This window comes from Schistocerca serialis, chromosome 12, assembly GCF_023864345.2.
Source record: "Schistocerca serialis cubense isolate TAMUIC-IGC-003099 chromosome 12, iqSchSeri2.2, whole genome shotgun sequence".
NCBI classification, from domain to species: domain Eukaryota; kingdom Metazoa; phylum Arthropoda; class Insecta; order Orthoptera; family Acrididae; genus Schistocerca; species Schistocerca serialis.
The window spans coordinates 27,680,370-27,701,612 of NC_064649.1; the positions used below are offsets into that span (position 1 = coordinate 27,680,370).

The following is a 21,243-nucleotide window of genomic DNA, read 5'->3' on the forward strand; positions in this document are numbered from 1 at the left end:
CTTTCATTACTCATAGTAGTTTTGAACATTTCATTTTGTTGTGTTTCATGTCTGCATATAATATTGCAAATATTTGCATTTGTTTTTATTTTTTTTTAAATTGACATTTAGTATGTAGTGACTTATTTCATGACAGAATATGATAGTGAACCATTCGGTGTGTGATGCAAGGGTAAGAGGGAGCTTGTGAAAACTTGAACAGCACGGTACTGAACTTCGCCCAGGGCTTAAGTCAGGCCATCAAGTCTGAGGATTATGTGGTTGGGAACACAAGTCATCGAAAAGTAATTTCATTGTTCACTGTCTACACTGCTGAACTGTAGATATATTCATGTGTTGGTGTAAGATAATCAGAATCTGACCCAATTGTATTCCACAGGCCTCATAAAGAAAAAGGACCATCACAGGTAAGGAACAAATGACAATAATTGGTGGCATACCTTTAGAACAAAAATAACACATGAGTAATTCTAAAACTCTAAAGGTTGACTGGAGATAAAACAATGTTGATTCCAGGTTTGCAGTGGGATTACATCATTAGGAAAGTGTGAAGTCATCCAAAGGATGAGGTGCCAAAGCAAGGTTAGTACCATACAAAAATTTTTTTTTTTTTTTTTTACCATACAACACAACCAAAAGAGAGGACAGTCACTGCAAGCAACATCAACAAATGAGCAACACTGACAGGAAAGTTTCACTGTGTCACCACAACAGATCTTCTGCTTAACGGTCAAACACAGTATTGCCAGCTCCGTTTGATCCTTACGACAACAGCATTGTCTTCCAGTAGTAAAGTTGTGTGATCAATGTATTAGGCAGACCACTATGTGAAAACATTGTTGGATGTATCCTGAGTGAAAAACGCATAATTTTCCTGCATCAAGCGATGTGTTCACGTTCAGACACAGTTCTAATACTCATGACATTCTTATGGGAGTGGGTTGTACAAAGTTGAGTAATTCTTCTTATCTATGTTGTGATAAAGTGAACTGATGGTTTACTTGTTATACTGAGAAAAGTAAAGGGTCCATTATCCTATCAACATAAGTATTGTCACCTGGTACAGCAGCAATGATGTAATATTATATGCGTACGTATGTTTTAGAAACCTGCATGAAAAGAAACCATTAGGCATAGCCGTATAATAATAAACAACAAAAAAGTCTCCTACAAAATGTGCCCACCTAGGGTCAGTATATTTGCAGTGATGAGTGTGCTGATCTCACATAGGTCTTTGTGAGATGGGCACTGTCCCCTAGATCTAGTCCTCAAACAGATCTCTTGTGTCCTCTTCCCACCACCTCCAAAAACCAGCTACAAAGGAATGCCCCTTTTGCCACCCAGTACCACCCGGGACTGGAACAGTTGAACCACATTCTTTGTCAGGGCTCTGATTATTTCATACCCTGAAATTTGGAACATTTTACTCATGGCCTTCCTCACCTCTTCTAAAGTGGCAACTCCCACAACATCCTAGTCCATCCCTATGCCACTCTCAATCCCAGCCCCTTGTCACAGGAATCATATCCCTGTGGAAGACAAAGATGAAAGACCTGCCCAATCCATCCACCCAGCACTTCCTATTCCAGTCCTGCCACAATCTTATCCTATCGCATCAGAGGCCAGACTACCTGTGAAAGCAGCTGCATCTTGTAATAACTCTGCTGCAATCATTGTGCAGCTTTTCATATTGATAAGACTCCCAACCAACTGTCCACCAGGATGAACGGCCACCGCCAAACTGTGGCCAAGAGCAAAGTGGATCATTCTCTGGCATAACATCCAGCTGAACATACCACGGTTGATTTCAATGGCTGTCTCACAACCCAGGCCATCTCTACCACCAACTTTTTTGAACTGTACTGATGGGACTTATCACACTCCCAAAATCATCCCAGCCTCAGCCTACAGTAACATACTGTCCGCACGTCATCCACGCAACCATTTCTGCTCGCTGTGTCTTTTCACATCCCCTCACCCTCATTGTGCTCCGCTCTCTGCCAATGCACCCACTGGTCCTTCTCCTTCTCTGCTCCTACCTTTCACCACTCCCCATTTTCCCCTCTCCCAGTGTCCTGATTCTCTGTAGGGCAGCCTTGTCTGGCTGCCATCTAGTCCCTGCAGTACTCTCCTCCACCCATAATCTGGGACTTTTTGCCTTCCCCAACACAGTCAGGACTGCTACTTGCATTCGATGCAACGCCATTGCATTCTGGCTGGAGACAGTGGTCATTTGTGTGTGAGGTGTGCTTGCTTGTATGAATGTAAGTATTTTTTTTCTTTTCTGAAGAAAACCTTGGCCAAAAGCTCAGCCTTTTCAGTGTGCCTGTCTGGGGCTCCACATGTCATTTTTATGGTGAGTGCCAACCTATCATTTTCATAATAATGTTGGCACTCCAATATGGACTTTCTGTTGTTTAATAAGGAACTGATCAATAAAGGAATTAAAGTGAAATCACGGGATAATCAAAATTACCATCATGAAATTCCTGTTTGCTCCCTCATGAAGACAAGTAATGTTCCATAAACTAAAAGTGCTGAGATCTATCTGTTTGTTTATTGCTGCAGTATCGGAAGTTACACTTGGTGAAGGTACGTATGCAGTGAACAAACTATTTTTTTATATAAAATAACTATTGTCTTTGTTTTGAACTTGATTACAAAATGCCTGTATTTGATGGTGTTACTTTATTACGATTGATTTTCAATGCTCTGATGGCTTTGTCTCCAGCCACTTACCTACATTTCCTTGAATTAACATTTTTTAATTTAATTACCCTCTTTATAAAATAATCTTCCATAATGAGTATTTATTCTTATTTCTTCATACTTTCTTCATCTCCTTTCCATCTGCAAATGTCTCTTCGCTGCTACTGTATTTGTTTGTGGATTCATTAGTTTGTATCAGAGCAACTTAAAACAGATGTCATTATTGAAAAGTTAAGCATAAAAGAGAGCAATAAGTTTATTTATTTTAATACTGAAATGTACAATTGCAAGAGAGACTGCCGTGTGATCCTAAGAAAGCAACATAGCAGAATTGGTAGCGAGGTAACGTTCAGTCTTATTACATTTAGTGATGGAATTACCTTTCTAAAACAAATGGAAGTTTCAACATGGAAACTCCAGGAGCTATGCTCTAATAGTGTTTATTGGTTTTAAAACTAAAGATATACAGGGAAAAATATCAAAATATTGGACAGTCACAAAAATCTGATAAATCAGTAAATAAAGTAAAACTTGGAGAAAGCAGTACCAACTGAAAAGTAGTAAACACATTTTAGTGGACAACAGACATACTGAAATCACTGAGGTCTCATAAACTATTTGTGAAACTAATAATTTTGTTTCTGAATGGAAAAATTTCCAAAGAAAAATTACTTACAGAAGATAAATGTAATGTCCTATATTAATTTGTATTACTACAGGAACTGGACACAATGCTACACTGTCTAACAATGACATACATCTTATATTGCAGCAGTGGTTACTGTAAAACAAAATGTATCTTCATTTGACATCTGAGTAGCAGGTTTTCTCTGACAGCTTCCTTGCATATTCTAGGACACGGGATGCGCTTCTTCTCGTTGTAGGGTCATTCACTCTCTACAGGGATGGCGGCTTACATGAGGACCTGCAACAATCAAGAAAACCAAATGATCTCTGGGAGCTGTGTCGGGCACTTGCCAAGACAGGTTATTTACTCAAGTCAAAATCATACGCACATAGGATACTACAGTTCGGAAAGTTGCTATGCAGTTATGACAGACATAGGCTGGAAATGATTTCCATGGGTGGCTATACAAGCCTGAACCCACTTTTTGAAAATACTTTCTGCAGATCTGATAGTGATATGGTTCTCATAAGTACAAGTATTTCAGTTTTAACTACAGTGTTTCCTGTGAACCTGGAAAAAGCCAGGCATTTTCAAAATGTTTTCTGTTCCATACCCATGTCGATATATCACCATCTGTGATTTCAAATAGCATTTTAATATTTAAAGCGGAATCTATGTGCTATACACACAGTGCCTGATGTGGGAGGACGGCAGTTCAAATCTGCATCCAGCCATCACGATTTACATTTTCTATGATTTCCGTAAATCACTCCAAGCAAATGCTGGGATGGCTTCTTTGAAATGCGGCCGACTTCCCTCCCCAACCTTCCCTAATCCAAGGGGACCAATCACCTCACTGTTTGGTCCCCTCCCCCCAAACCAACCAACCACAGTACCTGTTGGTGATACAATGTTTACACAATATACCAGCACTGTTTCGTACTTGTCGAGCCGTATCATGAGTTGGGGCTGACAGTTTCAACATCAACAAAAGTATCATATGCTCTTTTTGCAATGCACATTCTTTGTATAAACACAAAATGAAACATAAGGTGAAGGAAGATGAAAGAGGAGGAATGATTATTGAAAAAAATGAAAGCTAGCTGAAATCAAGAATTAGAAACAAAAAGAGCACATGTTGAGTGAAACCTCAAAGATTTTGGCAGAGATAAAAAATGTAAGGAAATGATTTATTCATTCTTACCATGACAAATTTCTACGGTTTGTTCCCTTTAGTGAGCAAGTTACAGTGTATATAACTTTGTAAAACCAGAAATTTTTTTTATTGGCTGCAAATCAAAATATAGCAGTTACTATTTTAAAAATAAAATAATTTGTGGTGTGATTTATACTACTAAGATACTCTTTGCCTTTACAAATGTCTGCGTGTGTGTGTGTGTGTGTGTGTGTGTGTGTGTGTGTGTGTGTGTGCGCGCGCGCGCGCGCGCGCGCGCGCGCGCGCGCGCGCGCGCGCGCGCGCGCGTATACCTGTCCTTTTTTCCCCCCTAAGGTAAGTCTTTCCGCTCCCGGGATTGGAATGACTCCTTACCCTCTCCCTTAAAACACACATCCTTTTGTCTTTCCCTCTCCTTCCCTCTTTTCTGATGAAGCAACCATTGGTTGCGAAAGCTAGAATTGTGTGTGTTTGTGTTTCTATCGACCTGCCAGTGCTTTCGTATGGTAAGTCACATCATCTTTGTTTTTAAATATATAAAGAAATAATTTGTAATTATACATATTCTAATAAATATAAAGTTTTGAGAAAAAGATGTTTCAGTCACAATTTAATAAAAAAGTAAAGAGGAAAAAATTTGCTCCAAAAAACCTGGAATTTGAAAATGATCAATCGCACAACGCCCTATAACTCAGAGTATGCAAAAGTGACTCCAATGCACTTCAGATTTTGCTGCTCCCCAAAGTAAAAAGGCCAGTGGAGTAAGGTCCAGTGAGTGAGCAGACCAAATGTTTTTTGAGATGACATGTTTCCCAAAAAAACCTTTCTGGAAGATGCATAGTGTTGTCAGTTGTGTGCACAGTAGCACCATCTTGTTGAAACATAATTTATTTTGTTTGTGTTGCTATCTTCTGCAGCAGCTGTTAACATCTGTTATTAAATATTATTTCTCTTCAGTTGATGCAATGTAATTAAAAAGAATTACCAGACACATTTCACTTTTATTTTCAAACAATCTTCTGTGGTATTAGATTCACAGGTTTGTACACTTATTTTTTGATTCTTTTAGATTAAAAACATTATGAAGTTGGTCTGCAAGCTACTTGGGGTGTTTCTTTATGTAGTCTGTCCCCCCAGGGGGTCCACAAATCATTTGTGGATACGTGTGTGGCGAGCACGGGACCCCGAGCTAGTGCAGCTCTCTTTCCTTTCCGGGCTGCATACCTTCCTTTTCCACCCTCCCAACCCCCCCTCGTTTTGGGAGTGTTTTGTATCTACGTCTGGAGACGGACGCTTGCGACTGTAAGATGATGTTTCTCTTCTTGGAAAGCCTCTGTCCTCACTTTGTTCTCTTTTCCTTGCCTCTTCTCTTTACCCTCTTCTCCTCTGCAGCACTTGAGACCTCTTCCTTCCTTTTTTTGTTCCCCCATTTCTCTTTCTTTCCTCTCTGTGTGTCTGAAGGCCGACCTACTCGTTCCCACGTGTAGCTGGTGATAGGGTAACGTGTAATTCCCCGCCCCAGGTAGACAAGTAGAACCTGTATGTACCCCCTGGTAAAGGCCAGGCCCAGTGATGGGTGATTACCCGAACTGGTACCTTCCCAATGTGCCAACTAGTCCCTCCGTCTGTTTCTTGGAAGGTGTGACCTGAGGTGTGGACTATCACCTAAGGCATGAGTGCCCTCAGAGGAAGGAGTGTGCCATCGGAGATGCAGCTAATCATGGGGGATACTTTCACAATGGTTTCCTCTACTTCTGCAGCTTCTGCGCACAACAGAAAGCTAGAAGTCACAGACCCTTCTTCCATCAGTGTCACAGTTCCTAGTTGGTTCTTGGTCCGATGAAGGTATGAAGGTCAAGACTTCTCTAGTCAACCCTTTCATTAATCAGAAAGGTGTCGATGCAATTGCAGGTTCTGTAAAGTCTTGTTCCCGATTAAAAAATTGGCACCTTGTTGTCAGAAGCAGTCAGTGCTCCCCAGGCACAAAAATTGCTGTGAACTACACTGCTACACAACTTCCAAGTCCAGGTGGAAGCACCCTGTGCTTTAAATTCATCACACAGGGTGGTTTGTACCCACTCCCATGATGGGTTATCCAATGAGGACATTCAAAATTATGTCTGAACTGGGTATAATGGCCGTACATAGTCATGAAAAGGATTGACAAGGGCTTTGAACCGACCTAAACTATCTTCGACATTTGACAGAGTTACTTACATCGAACATTAAAGCGCGATGTGAGATCATTTCAGTTCGCCCTTACATCCCCAACCCTACACATTGCTATCAGTGTCAGCAGTTTAATCACACCAGCCAGACTTTTTCCAATCCGGCCAAATACATTACATGTGGCAGGGGTGCTCATGAGGGTGCTTGTCCACCTCCATCCCCTCGATGCACCAACTGTATGGGTGACCACGCTGCTTCCTCCAGAGATTGCCCTATTTTCAAAGATGAACAAATTATTTAGGAAATTAGAGTGAAGGAAAAGGTGTCTACATTTGCTGCTCGTAAGTTGTTCGTCACTAGAAAGCCCATTGTCCTCTCAGTGGATAAATATAGCACTGTCCTTGAATCTCCTTGGCCTACTAAGCAGGTTGCCACACAGATTTGTGATCTTACCTTTAGCGCCACAGTCATCAGTTTGGCTAGCCAAAAGATCACCTGTTCAACCTCTCCACTCTAAGGCTCACCCTTCATCAGCTCTTGCTAAATCACGAGCCCCAAAATTGGACACCCAGATTTCAAAAAACAAAGAGCCTACTTGCAAAGATTTTTTACGTGCACTGACCTGCCAACCATCAATTCCTCCCTCTCAACGTCCTGCTTCCAAGAAGGCTCAAAAGAAACAAAGTTCCTCTCCTTCTCTGCCACAGCATGTCTCATCTACAGCAACACATAACGGTAGCCGAACTTGGCTGTCTTCTGTGTTGCTGAGATGCACCGCTGGCGGCCTATCAACCAGCCGATCACTGGCGGCAGGAGCTGCCTCGTGTGCGACCTATGGATCAGGATCTTCTGCCTTCGGCTGAATGCCATACCACGCCATCAGCTGCCAGCTCTCGGTGGTCGTTGATTTGACAGCAACCGTGGCGAGATTTTTCCCTTTTCTGTCCACCCTATGTCAATTATCCATTGCAACCTCCACGGAATTCGCTCCAATTGGGATGAGTTGTTGAGGCTCTTATGATTCAACTCCCCGGTGATCCTCTGTCTTCAGGAAACAAAGCTATTTACCCACGATTGCTTTGTTTTCCCCCCATTTCCAATCAGTCCGGTTTGTTCTCCCCTCTGTTGAAAGCACTCCAGGGGACTTTTAGTTCTTCTCCCTGATACAGTCCATTGTCACCCAGTCTCCATCAACAGTTCCTTTGAAGCTGTTGCTGTACATCTTTCACTTTCTGGATTCACCTTCTCTCTTTGTACCATATACATTCCATCATCCACACCAATGGCAACAGCAGATCTCCTCTAATGACCACTACCCGCTTTGTGGGATCTCTACGTCCTCGTCCGTGAGGCTCCCTATTGATTGACCTCTCCCACCAAGCAGATCTTGTTTTCCTCAACACTGGGGAACCTACATTTTTGTCTGCCTCCATGTCAAACTTCTCTCATTTGGACCTTTTGGTCGGTACTGTTCATCTAGCTCAGCGTTTTGAATGGTTTGTTCTTGCTGATACACACTCGAGTGACCATTTTCCATGTGTCATTTGATTACAGCCACAACTGCCATCTATGCGCCCAAGATGCTGGAAGTTTTCCCAAGCTGATTGGATCCTTTTTTGTCCTCTCTAATGACATTTGATGACCGTCAATTTCCTAGCATCGATGATCAGGTCACTCATGTTATGGAAGTTATTCTTACAGCCACAGAATGTACAATACCTCGTACCTCCCATTTCCCCCGGCACCCCCCAGTTCCTTTCTGGAATGAGACATGCTGTGATGCAATACGTTTTGCACCACCATCAAACATTGGCCAACTGTGTCTGTTATAAGTAATTACATGTGCAATGCTGTTATCATCCACGATAGCCAGAATGCAAGCTGGGACTTCTTTACTATCTCCTTCACTCCCTCAATCTGTAGTTTGGAGTCGAATTCAACACTTATCCGGCACTGATAGTTTCTCCCCGATCTCTAGGTACCTTAGTGGACCCAGTTCCCATTTCTAACTCATTGGGTCAACACTTTGCTGTGATTTTGAGCTCTTCAAATTACCAACCAGCCTTTGTCACAAAGAAACGAGCAGTTGAAGTGTGACCTCGTGCTTTCTCCTCTCAAAATCGCGAAAGCTATAACAGTGTTCTCTCTATGTGGAAACTCCAACACACACTTTCATCCTCTTGCTCTTCTGCCCCAGGACCCGATGGCAACCTCGTCCCAATGTTGTTGCATTTATCATACCGTAGTGTGCATTACGTCCTTTGCCTTTGTAACCGAATTTGGACCGACAGTACCTTTCCCAGAAGATGGCGGGGAGCTATCATCATTCCTGTTCCAAAATCTGGAAAGGACAAACATCTCCCCTCTAGCTGTCATCCCATTTCTCTCACGAGTAGTGCATGTAAGGGTTTGGAGTGTACGGTCAATTGCTGTTTAGCCTGGTGGCTGGAGTCCCGAAACCTTTTAGCACCTGCCCAATGCGGTTTCCAAAAGCATCGTTCTGCAGAGAACAGGCATCCACGGCACACTGTGCTCTTGGGGGGTTTCAAGGTTCGCTATCCCTTTTTGTTCATGAACACTACTCTCTCCTTAATGGCAGGAATGGCCTGGGCAGTGAGTGGGATAGATCTGGGAGGAAATGGTAGTGGCAAATAGAACATGCAGTTATATGTGTACTTTACTATTACATTAAGTGGCCAATCAGTTTAAAGAGTGTGTGGTTTACCAAGTTAATCTGATCATTTATGAGTTGTTTCTTTTCTGTTATGGTTTTTTAGATGTGGTACTTTTCTTGTAAGGTTAGTAGTTTTGTGTTGTTTACCCTTATGATTTCCATGTCTGTGTCGTTGGTTGTAATTTAATGTTGGTGTTGGTGTAAGTGTTCTGCAAAAGTTGAATGATTTGTCCTATGCTTCCATGTTCTTTGTATCTGGTGTCAAATGTCCTGCTGGTTTGACCTGTGTATCTTCCATCACATGTATTGCATTTCAGTTGGTATGATGCAGATCAGTTTTTTTTATTTTTTTGGAAGTATTCCTGAATTGAGTTGTTGGTTTGGTGTGCTATTTTTATGCGTTGTGTTTTTTGAAAATATTGTGTGTGTGTGTGTGTGTGTGTGTGTGTGTGTGTGTGTGTGTGTGTGTGTGTACACACCCATTTTTTACTTTCTTTCACACTTTGTGCTGCATCTATTCTTGTATTTTGTGTATGATTTTGACCTTGTGTTGGTGACAGTTGGGTGTTTGTCCTTTTCTGTTTCTTGTTAAGCTTTGTTACTAAGTTATCTTTGTATCCATTGTTTGTAGCTATTTGTATTATAGGAGTAATTTCTTTTTTGTAATTGTATCTAATGGCACTCTGTTTAGTCTGTGGAGCATGTATTTAAGTGCTGTCTGCTTTTTAGAATTGGGGTGTTGTGATGTTCATGTATAATTGTTGTTGGTTTTTGGTATATGGCAAATTTGTGTTGTTTTGAATCTTTATGGTGATGGCCAAGAAATTTGTTTTTCTTATTCTCTATTACAAAATGTATCTTATCATGAACAGAATTATGTCTGTGTGTAACTGGTCAATTTTATTGTTTGGTTCATCTGTACAAGATATCATCCATATATCTAATCTAGTATAGGATGTTGTACCTACTTGGCACTATTTTGTTAAATATAATCTGTTCTACATGGTTCATAAATATGTTTGCTTTTGTTCCAGACACTGGGGATCCTATTGGAAATCCTTTACTTTGAAAATATAATTCATGATTGAACTGACAATTCTGGTCTGTTGTTAGCTCTAGAAGCCTGATTGTTTCTTTGGTGTATTCATGTGGAAGTGTACTGTGTGTCCTAAGATTTTGTTCTATAATGTTTATTGTTTCAGTTATTGGTATACATATACATCAAATGGCTGGAGGATTTCTGTGTCTGCAATTTATATGTCTTCTATGTACTGAATCAATTATGTGGTGTTCCTTATAGTCCTGTCTCCTTGTAATTTGTAGTTTTTTGATAAGATTTTCAACATGTATCTTGCAAGTGGGTAAGTGGGAGCATTTCTGTAATTCACAATAGCTCAGACTGGGAGATGTTTTTTGTGTAACTTTGGTTGGCATTGTAGAGAAGGTGCAGCTGGATTTGCTTGTATCAGTTTTCCTTTTGCACTGTTTTCAGTTGTATGTTCAACATCTTTTAGAGTGTATCTCAGCTTCATTTGGAATCTGTCTGTTGCCTCTGATTTTAATTGTATAATTTTATTTTTGTGATGGACTCTTGTGTCTCACTGATGTATTGCTCTTTATCCATGAGAACCACTGTGTGTCCTTTATGTGCCTTCGTGATGATGGGGTTGTCTTGCTGTAGTTTCTTTCTAAGTTTTGTCAGTGTTATAGAATCTGTATTGCTTCAGTTTCTTCTGCTTTCTTTCATCTGTGTTACGTTTTTGATTTCATTACATAGAAAATCTCATAGTTGAATCAGAAAGCATTCTCACACAGGAAAACAGAAACAAAGCAAGTGAGGTAAAAATTGGTCTGACTAGATAGCTAGTCAGTAATGAAATCAAAAACATAACACAGATGAAAGAAAGCAATAAAGATTCTATAACACTGACAAAACTTAGAAAGAAACTACAGCAAGACAACCCCATCATCACGAAGGCAGATAAAGGACACACAGTGGTTCTCATGGGTAAAGATCAATACATCAGTAAGACACAAGAGTCCATCACAAAAATAAAATTATACAATTAAAATCAGAGGCAACAGACAGATTCCAAATGAAGCTGAGATACACTCTAAAAGATGTTGAACATACAACTGAAAACAGTGCAAAAGGAAAACTGATACAAGCAAATCCAGCTGCACCTTCTCTACAATGCCAACCAAAGTTACACAAAAAACATCTCCCAGTCTGAGCTATTGTGAATTACAGAAATGCTCCCACTTACCCACTTGCAAGATACATGTTGAAAATCTTATCAGAAAACTACAAATTACAAGGAGACAGGACTATAAGGAACACCACATAATTGATTCAGTACATAGAAGACATATAAATTGCAAACACAGAAATCCTCCAGTCATTTGATGTATATGTATACCAATAACTGAAACAATAAACATTATACAACAAAATCTTAGGAGACACGGTACACTTCCACATGAATACACCAAAGAAACAATCAGGCTTCTAGAGCTAACAACAGACCAGAATTGTCAGTTCAATCATGAATTATATTTTCAAAGTAAAGGATTTCCAATAGGATCCCCAGTGTCTGGAACAAAAGCAAACATATTTATGAACCATGTAGAACAGATTATATTTAACAAAATAGTGCCAAGTAGGTACAACATCCTATACTAGATTAGATATATGGATGATATCTTGTACAGATGAACCAAACAATAAAATTGACCAGTTACACACAGACATAATTCTGTTCATGATAAGATACATTTTGTAATAGAGAATAAGAAAAACAGATAAATTTCTTGGCCATCACCATAAAGATTCAAAACAACACAAATTTGCCATATACCAAAAACCAACAATTATACATGAACATCACAACACCCCAATTCTAAAAAGCAGACAGCACTTAAATACATGCTCCACAGACTAAACAGAGTACCATTAGATACAATTGCAAAAAAGAAATTACTACTATAATACAAATAGCTACAAACAATGGATACAAAGATAACTTAGTAACAAAGCTTAACAAGAAACAGAAAAGGACAAACACCCAACTGTCACCAACACAAGGTCAAAATCATACACAAAATACAAGAATAGATGCAGCACAAAGTGTGAAAGAACGTAAAAAATGGGTGTACACACACACACACACACACACACACACACACACACACACACACACACACACACACACACTTTAAAAAAAAACACAAGGCATAAAAATAGCACACCAAACCAACAACTCAATTCAGGAATACTTCCAAAAAAATAGAAAAAACTGATCTGCATCATACCAACTGAAATGCAATACATGTGATGGAAGATACACAGGTCAAACTAGCAGGACATTTGACACCAGATACAAAGAACATGGAAGCATAGGACAAATCATTCAACTTCTGCAGAACAGTTACACCAACATTAAATTACAACACAAAACTACTAACCTTACAAGAAAAGTACAAAAGAAACAACTCATAAATGATCAGATTAACTTGGTAAACCACACACTCTTTAAACTGATTGGCAACTTAATATAACATTAAAAGTACACATATAACTGCATGTTCTGTTTACCACTACTCTTTCCTCCCAGCTCTGTCCCCATAATCACTGTCCAGGCCATCCTGTCATTTCCCCCACTCTACCTGTGGAGCAAACAAGAAACTTGAAACTCCTCCCCCCTCACATCTCTACATACAAGACAATATCACTTACTCAGTATGGAATGTAACAATATAAGAAAAGGAAAGTTCCTACTCATCATATAGCCTGAGTCGGATAGATACAAAAAAGATTCACACAATTATATCTTTTGGGCAGTGAGGCCTTTGTCAGCAGTAGACACCTTGCACACACGTCTGCAGTCTGAGAACTGCAACCACGCTGCTAGCAGCAGCACCAGTGCATGATGGGTGTGGCAGACAGTGTAGTGTTGCAGTTAGACGGAGGACAGGAGAGATGTGGAGAGGGAAAGGAGAGAAAGAAAAAGAAATTAAATGAGTGGGTATGGCGGATAAATGATGGCTGTGTAGTGCTGGAATGGGAACAGGGAGGGTCTGGATTGATGGGTGACTAACAAAGGTTGAGGTGCGGAGGGTTACAGGAGCATAGGATATATATTGCAGGGGATGTTCCCACTTGTACAATTCAGAAACACTGGTGTTGGTTGGAAGGATCCATATGGCACAGGCTGTGAAGCAGTCATTGAGATGAGGGATATTATGTTCGGCAGTATGTTCAGCAACAGGGTGGTCCACTTGATTTTTGGCCACAGTTTGTTGGTGGCCGTTCATGGGGACAGACAGCTTACTGGTTGTCATGCCCATATAGAATGCAGCATGGTGGTTGCAGCTGAGCTTTCAGATCACGACTGGTTTCACAGGTATTCCTGCCTTTGCCAGGATAGGTGATATTAGTGACCGGACTGAAGGAAAGGGTGGTGGTAGGGGGATGTACGGGACAGGTCTTGCATCTAGGACTATTACAGGGGTATGAGCCATGAAGTAAGGGGTTGGGAGCAGTGGTTATGTAGGGATGGACGAGTAGTATATTGTGTAGGTTCAGTGGACGGCAGAATACCGCTGTGCGAGGGGTAGGAAGGATAGTGGGCAGGACGAGAGGTAATTGAAACCCTGCAACTGAATTACATTCTCCGCCAGGGTTTCGATTACCTGTTGCGATGCCCTGAAATGAGAAATGTCCTTCACTGTGGTATTCCGCCATCCACCAAACCTACATAATATACTCGTCCATCCTTACACAACCCCTGCTCCCAATCCTTTACCTCATTGCTCATACCCTTGTAATAAACCTAGATGCAAGACATGTCCCGTACATCCTCCGGTCACTAACATTACGTATCCCATCAAAAGGAAGGGCTACCTGTGAAACCAGTCATGTGATTTACAAGCTAAGCTGCAACCACTGTGCTGCATTCTATGTAGGTATGACAACTAACAACCTGTCTGTCTGCAGGAATGCCCATCGACAAACTGTGGCTAAAAGACAAGTGTACCACCCTGTTGCTGAACATGCTGCCAAACATGATATCCCTCATCTCAATGACTGCTTCACAGCCTGTGCCATATGGATCCTTCCCACCCACACCAGCTTTCCTGAATAGCGCAGGTGGGAACTTTCCCTGCAATACATCCTACGTTCCCGTAACTCTCCGGGCCTCAACCTTTGTTAGTCACTGTCCTCACCCATCCAGCCCCCTCCCCAGCCATCATTTCACTGCCACACCCAGTCTTTTACTTTCTTTTTATTTCTCTCCTTTCTGCTCCTTACCCCTCCCCCTCCGCACCTTCTCTTGCCTCCAGCTAAAGTACAACACTTTACTGTCTACCACTTCCCTCATACTATCCCTCCCCCTCCCTGTCCCATTCGCCACTCCCATCGTGCACTAGTGCTGCTGCTCGCAGTGTGGTTTCAGTTCTCTGAGACTGCAGGTGTGTGTGTGAGAGAGAGAGAGAGAGAGAGAGAGAGAGAGAGAGTGTGTCTTTTGTTGTGCTTATCATGACTCAGCATCTCAGTTATGTGGTGAGTAGCAACTTTATTTCTCATGATACTTTGATGACTGGCACAAAAAAATATTAAACAGCAATAGGTGAGAGATTGCTGTTCTTAATTTTATTTCCAGAAACATTGTTTTGTTTTTTATCTAAAGCATAGCTCCAATTTTATTAAAATATGTAGGACCATGTAAAAGAAGACCAATTTCAGCATCAGCAATATTTAACCTCACAAAGCAAGTATAAACTTTGGATAAGGTCCTGTGTTATTCACATCTATTACGAATGACACAAAAAAGGAAGCTTCAAACTACGTTAGCATTTTTTTTCCAGCTTGAATCTTACCCTTCATTGCAGATTAGGCTTGCAAAACAAATGTGTATGTTGTGAGAAAGTTTTGCAGTGATGATTCTGTGTATAGGGACACATCAAAATGAGAACCATTGATAAGTTTCTGCAGAATGGAGATTTCCAATGCTTTGTGCCAGATAATGTTCCCACAATGTTCTCAGCTTTGTGCGGGAATATTTAGGAGTGAAGTTTGTTGAGCAGGGGCTGCAGATGTCGGCTCTGTATTAGTTGTCTACGTTTCTCCCAACTGAGCATTCCTTTGCTATGTGACATGAGTACATAACAAAGTATTTCATCCATTTGCCAGTTAGCCTCAGTGCCTGGAGACAACAGTGGCCATTTCAGCTTCGTGTAGAATTATGCTCATGTATTGTGACACTTGGGAAATACTAAAACCTTTTGTCAGAATCGACACAGGTTCTGAAAGCAGCCAGTAGGGAGTAAAGCACACGCAATGACTCGAAGCAGAATGATCGTATAAAATTAATTATTGGAAATGTAGCCCAGCAACAAAGGAAGTAGCTTAAAAAGAATCCTCATACGACCAACACTATGCTATCGCTCATCAATATGGGATCTGTACCAGAGAGGACCAACAGACAAAATTGAGAAGATCCAAAGAAGAGCGGCACTTGTAAATACAGGTTCATTTAGTAAATGTGAAACCAGCACAAAGGTGTTCAAGCACCTGCAGTGGCAGACAATGTAAAGAGTTCGTAACATTACGGTCTGCTATTGAAAGTTCCGAGACCATACATTCCTAGAAGAGTCAATCAAGATGTTGCTTCCTCCTGCATATACCTTGTGAAAAGAACATGAAGATTAATTTAGAGAGATTTAAGCCCACACCTCCCGCAATACCGTGCGCAACTGGAACAGTAAAAGACTCCGGTAAACTACGTACCCTCCACAACACACTGTGGTAGGGCTTGCGGAGTATACATGTACATATAGATTCTGGTGCTTAATTTTTCACAAAACTAATGTTACGTCTTTTTTTAAAAACTAATTTCTCATTTGTGTGATGGCTAGCATCTGCTTTGGCAAATTCTGCAGACAAATCCTAAAGAAAAAGTTTTCCTTTGCTAGCCTTGCAGTGCAATTCTGTACACAAAGCTGAAGAAACTGCTGCCTAACAAGACATTTATCCATGTTGTCAGTTGAATATTAAGTATGGGAATTTCTTTTCTTCTCTGAGGTAGGTACTCTAGTATCACTTCGTTCCTCCCCCCCCCCCCCCCCTCCCCTCTTTCTCTTTTACTCCTCCTCTCCTCCTCCTCCTCCCCCCCCCCCCCCCCCCCCCCCCAATTTTCACACTGTTGACTCAGTTTCATGTTTTGCCTGCATAACCTGTCAACTTTTCTGTCTGCACTATCACTCCTTTCTCATTATAATTAGTAAATTTATTTAAATTTGTAGCAGCAGCTTGGAAAGTCATTTTCTACAATCTCTCTCCACACCTACATTATGACATAACAACACTACTTTGGTCTAGGAAATGGCTGTACCTATTAACATGATGAAGTAAGTTCATACTCTGGCCTGATCCACAGTTCACTTTCTTAAATGTGAAATCAGAGGGAATGCAGTTCTTAATCAATGAACAGTCCAATACCAACACAAAATGGGTTGGCCGACACCCATGTGTGAGAGACTAAAAACATCGTTTTTCTAGACTAAAGGATGATTCTGCAGCTCAGGGTATTAATTTGGTAGGTTTTCCATGAATGTCGATACAAATGAGTCTAATTTTTTGTTTTTAAATCCAAAACATTTTATGTGCCACACATGGTCAGTAATAAAAAAGTGGGCTTTTTTTTTTTTTTTATAGCAAATCTACGGTAAGCTGTATATAGATAAAAATTGTTCGATAAATAATGTACAAATATGGCAACTGTTAAAGCCCAATATATGCAGGAGTACATATAACAAACCAAATAATTGTCATGAGAATATGAATTTCACATAAGATTGTAATATTACAGATTATAAATGGAAGTAGTGACTAATTTATTATATGAAAGACTCTGTACGAACACTCCAGTCTTATGAAATTGTGACAGATTTTATAGTTAGGAACTGGAATTCAATTGTTATAAACTTGTATAATAATACGCTATGGAGACCACTCTGCCACCTTATGTCTGTTTTGAGCTGTTTTCTGTAGATGATTATCTGATGTTTTTGTCTTGAGTATTTTTAATAAAATGGTATTTACCAGATGTATAAAATTATTTACTGTTAAAATCTGGACCATCAAATCCTGTTATTAAGACTGGAACTAGGATTACAACGAAACTTCCATTCATCAATGTTAAGCAATGGAAAGTCCTGGTCAGAATATCAACAGTATTATGAAAAGGACAGATTGCTACTCACCATAAAGATGGCACATTGAGTTGGAGACAGGCACGACAAAACACAAGCTTTCAGCCAAAGCCTTCATCAGAAAAGAAAAACCACACACAGATTCACAGAAGCAATACGTCACACACACGACCATTATCTCCTGTCACTCAGGCAGGGGCACCTGGAAACATGTCATATGCCTGAAGAAGGCTTTACTCAAAAGCTTATAAGCAACTTCTACCTGTCTGCAACTTAATGTCATCTTTACAGAGAATAACCTGCACCTGCTCAACCACCAATATGAAATTACTAATTTTAGCAGGGAAGTGACATTTAAAGGTAATACAGCATCAGAGACAATGTTGCTGAATAAGGTAGACCAGCTTACCAGCAGTCGTGCAGCTGCGGAGGCTGGAGTTGCGGGGTCGTGCAGGGGTTGCAAAAGGGGCGGTCGCTCTCTACAGGCCGCACACCAGTGTGGCAGCTGGGATATCGTCCTCTGCCGCCTGGCGCACCGACACTGTCACTGCATTGTCAAAGTCACCACTGGACACGAGGCGCACTGCTGTCACGCCACAAAAGATTGTCTCCTCAGTGCTTCCTGTACAGACATAAATTACAGTGTGCAATGCTGGTGGCCAGGGTTGTGTAGAAAGGTGTAGTTGTAAGTCCATCAATAAATGATACATAGAACACACACATTTTCATGTTATAAACTTAATGAACTATGGACCTTGTCATTGATGGGGAGGCTTGTGTGCCTCAACAATACAGATGACCGTACTGTAGGTGCAACCACAACGGAGGGGTATCTGTTGAGAGGCGAGACAAACATGTGGTTCCTGAAGAGGGGCAGCAGCCTTTACAGTAGTTGCAGGGGCAACAGTCTGGATGATTGACTGATCTGGCCTTTTAACACTAACCAAAATGGCCTTGCTGTGCTGGTACTGCGAACGGCTGAAAGCAAGGGGAAACTACGGCCGTAATTTTTCCCGAGGGCATGCAGCTTTACTGTATGATTACATGATGATGGCGTCCTCTTGGGTAAAATATTCCGGAGGTAAAATAGTCCCCCATTCGGATCTCCGGGCAGCGACTACTCAGGAGGACGTCGTTATCAGGAGAAAGAAAACTGGCGTTCTATGGATCGGAGCGTGGAATGTCAGATCCCTTAATCAGGCAGGTAGGCTGTTGTTGTTTTCAGTCCTGAGACTGGTTTGATGCAGCTCTCGATGCTAATCTATCCTGTGCAAGCTCCTTCATCTCCCAGTACGTACTGCAACCTACATCCGTCTGAATCTGCTTAGTTTATTCATCTCTTGGTCTCTCTCTACGATTTTTACCCTCCACGCCGCCCTCCAATACTAAATTGGTGATCTCTTGATGCCTCAGAACATGTTCTACCAACTGCTCCCTTCTTCTGGTCAAGTTGTGCCACAAACTTCTGTTCTCCCCAATCCTATTCAGTACCTCCTCATTAGTTATGTGATCTACCCATCTAATCTTCAGCATTCTTCTGTAGCACCACATTTCGAATGCTTCTATTCTCTTTTTGTCCGAATTATTTATCGTCCACGTTTCACTTCCATACATGGCTACACTCCACACAAATATTTTCAGAAACGACTTCCTGATATTTAAATCTATACTCGATGTTAACAAATTTCTCTTGTTCAGAAACACTTTCCTTGCCATTGCCAGCCTACACTTCATATCCTCTCTATTTTGACCATCATCAGTTATTTTGCTCCCCAAATAGCAAAACTCCTTTACTACTTTAAGTGTCACATTTCCTAATCTAATTCCCTCAGCATCACCCAACTTAATTCGACTACATTCCATTATCCTCGTTTTGCTTTTGTTGATGTTCATATTATATCCTCCTTTCAAGACACTATCCATTCCGTTCAACTGTTGTTCCAAGTCCTTTGCTGTCTCTGGCAGAATTACAATGTCATCGGCGAATGTCAAAGCTTTTATTTCTTCTCCATGGATTTTAATACCCACTCCGAATTTTTCTTTTGTTTCCTTCACTGCTGGCTCAATATACAGATTGAATAAGATCGGGGAAAGCCTACAACCCTGTCTCACCCCCTTCCCAACCACTGCTTCCCTTTCATGCCCCTCGACTCTTATAACTGCTATCTGCTTTCTGTACAAATAGTAAATAGCCTTTCGCTCCCTGTATTTTACCCCTGCCACCTTCAGAATTTGGAAGAGAGTATTTCAATCAACATTGTCAAACGCTTTTTCTGAGTCTACGAATGCTAGAAACGTAGATTTGCCTTTCCTTAATCTTTCTTCTAAGATAAGTCGTAGGGTCAGTATTGCCTCACGCGTTCCAACATTTCTGCAGAGTCCAAACTGATCTTCCCCAAGGTCGGCTTCTACCAGTTTTTCCATTCGTCTGTAAAGAAATCGTGTCAGTATTTCGCAGCTGTGACTTATTAAACCGATAGTTCGGTAATTTTCACATCTGTCAACACCTGCTTTCTTTGGGATTGGAATTATTATATTCTTCTTGAAGTCTGAGGTTATGTCGCCTGTCCCATACACCTTGCTCACCAGATGGTAGAGTTTTGTCAGGAATGGCTCTCACAAGTAATGGAATGTTGTCTACTCCCGGGGCCTTGTTTCGACTCTGGTCTTTCGGTGCTCTGTCAAACTATTCACGCAGAATCATATCTCCCATTTCATCTTCATCTACATCCTTCACCATTTCCATAACATTGTCCTCAAGTATATCGCCCTTCCACCTTTCTGCTTTACCTTCTTTGCTTAGAACTGGGTTTCCATCTGAGCTTTTGATATTCATGCAAGTTGTTCTCTTTCCTTCAAAGGTCTCTTTAATTTTCCTGTAGGCAGTCTACCTTACCCCCTAGTGGGATAAGCCTTTACTTCCTTACATTTGTCGTCTATCCATCCCTGCTTAGCCATTTTGCATTTCCTGTCGATCTCGTTTTTGAGACGTTTGTATTCCTTTCTGTCTGCTTCATTTATCGCATTTTTATATTTTCTCCTTTCATCAATTAAATTCAGTGTCTCTTCTGTTACCCAAGGATTTCTACTAGCCCTCGTCTTTTTACCCACTTGATCCTCTGCTGCCTTCACTATTTCCATTCCTCAAAGCTACCCATTCTTCTTCTACTGTATTTCTTTCCCCCATTCCTGTCAATTGCTCCCTTATGCTCTCCCTGAAACTCTGTACAACCTTTGGTTTAGTCAGTTTATCGAGGTCCCATCTCCTTAAATTCCCACCTTTTTGCAGTTTCTACAGTTTTAATCTACAGTTCATAACCAATAGATTGTAGTCAGAGTCCACATCTGCCGCTGGAAATGTCTTACAATTTAAAATCTGGTTCCCAAATCTCTGTCTTACCATTATATAATCTATCTGAAACCTTCTAGTACGTCCAGGGTTCTTCCATGTATACAGCCTTCTTTCATGATTCTTGAACCAAGTGTTAGCTATGATTAAGTTATGCTCTGTGCAAAATTCTAGCAGGCAGCTTCGTCTTTCATGTCTTAGCTCCAATCCATATTCACCTACTACGTTTCCTTCTCTCCCTTTTCCTACTATCGAATTCCAGTCACCCATGACTATCAAATATTTGTCTCCCTTCACTACCTGAATAATTTCTTTTATTTCATCGT

At 40.9% G+C, this 21,243-nt stretch overlaps 1 protein-coding gene across 1 annotated transcript in view; it reads right to left on the minus strand.

Moving 5' to 3' along the window:
* Window positions 1–2,949: 2,949 nt before the first annotated feature.
* LOC126428111 (corticotropin-releasing factor-binding protein) overlaps window positions 2,950–21,243 on the minus strand; it is a 1,025,460-nt gene continuing 1,007,166 nt past the window's right edge. Inside the window, exons 8-9 of the mRNA XM_050090015.1 lie at window positions 17,978–18,190; window positions 2,950–3,634 (exon numbers count right to left, since the gene is read on the minus strand). Of these exons, the coding sequence (XP_049945972.1) occupies window positions 18,048–18,190 (143 nt within the window). The 3' untranslated portion in view covers window positions 2,950–3,634; window positions 17,978–18,047. The remainder of the gene's footprint in view (window positions 3,635–17,977; window positions 18,191–21,243) is intronic.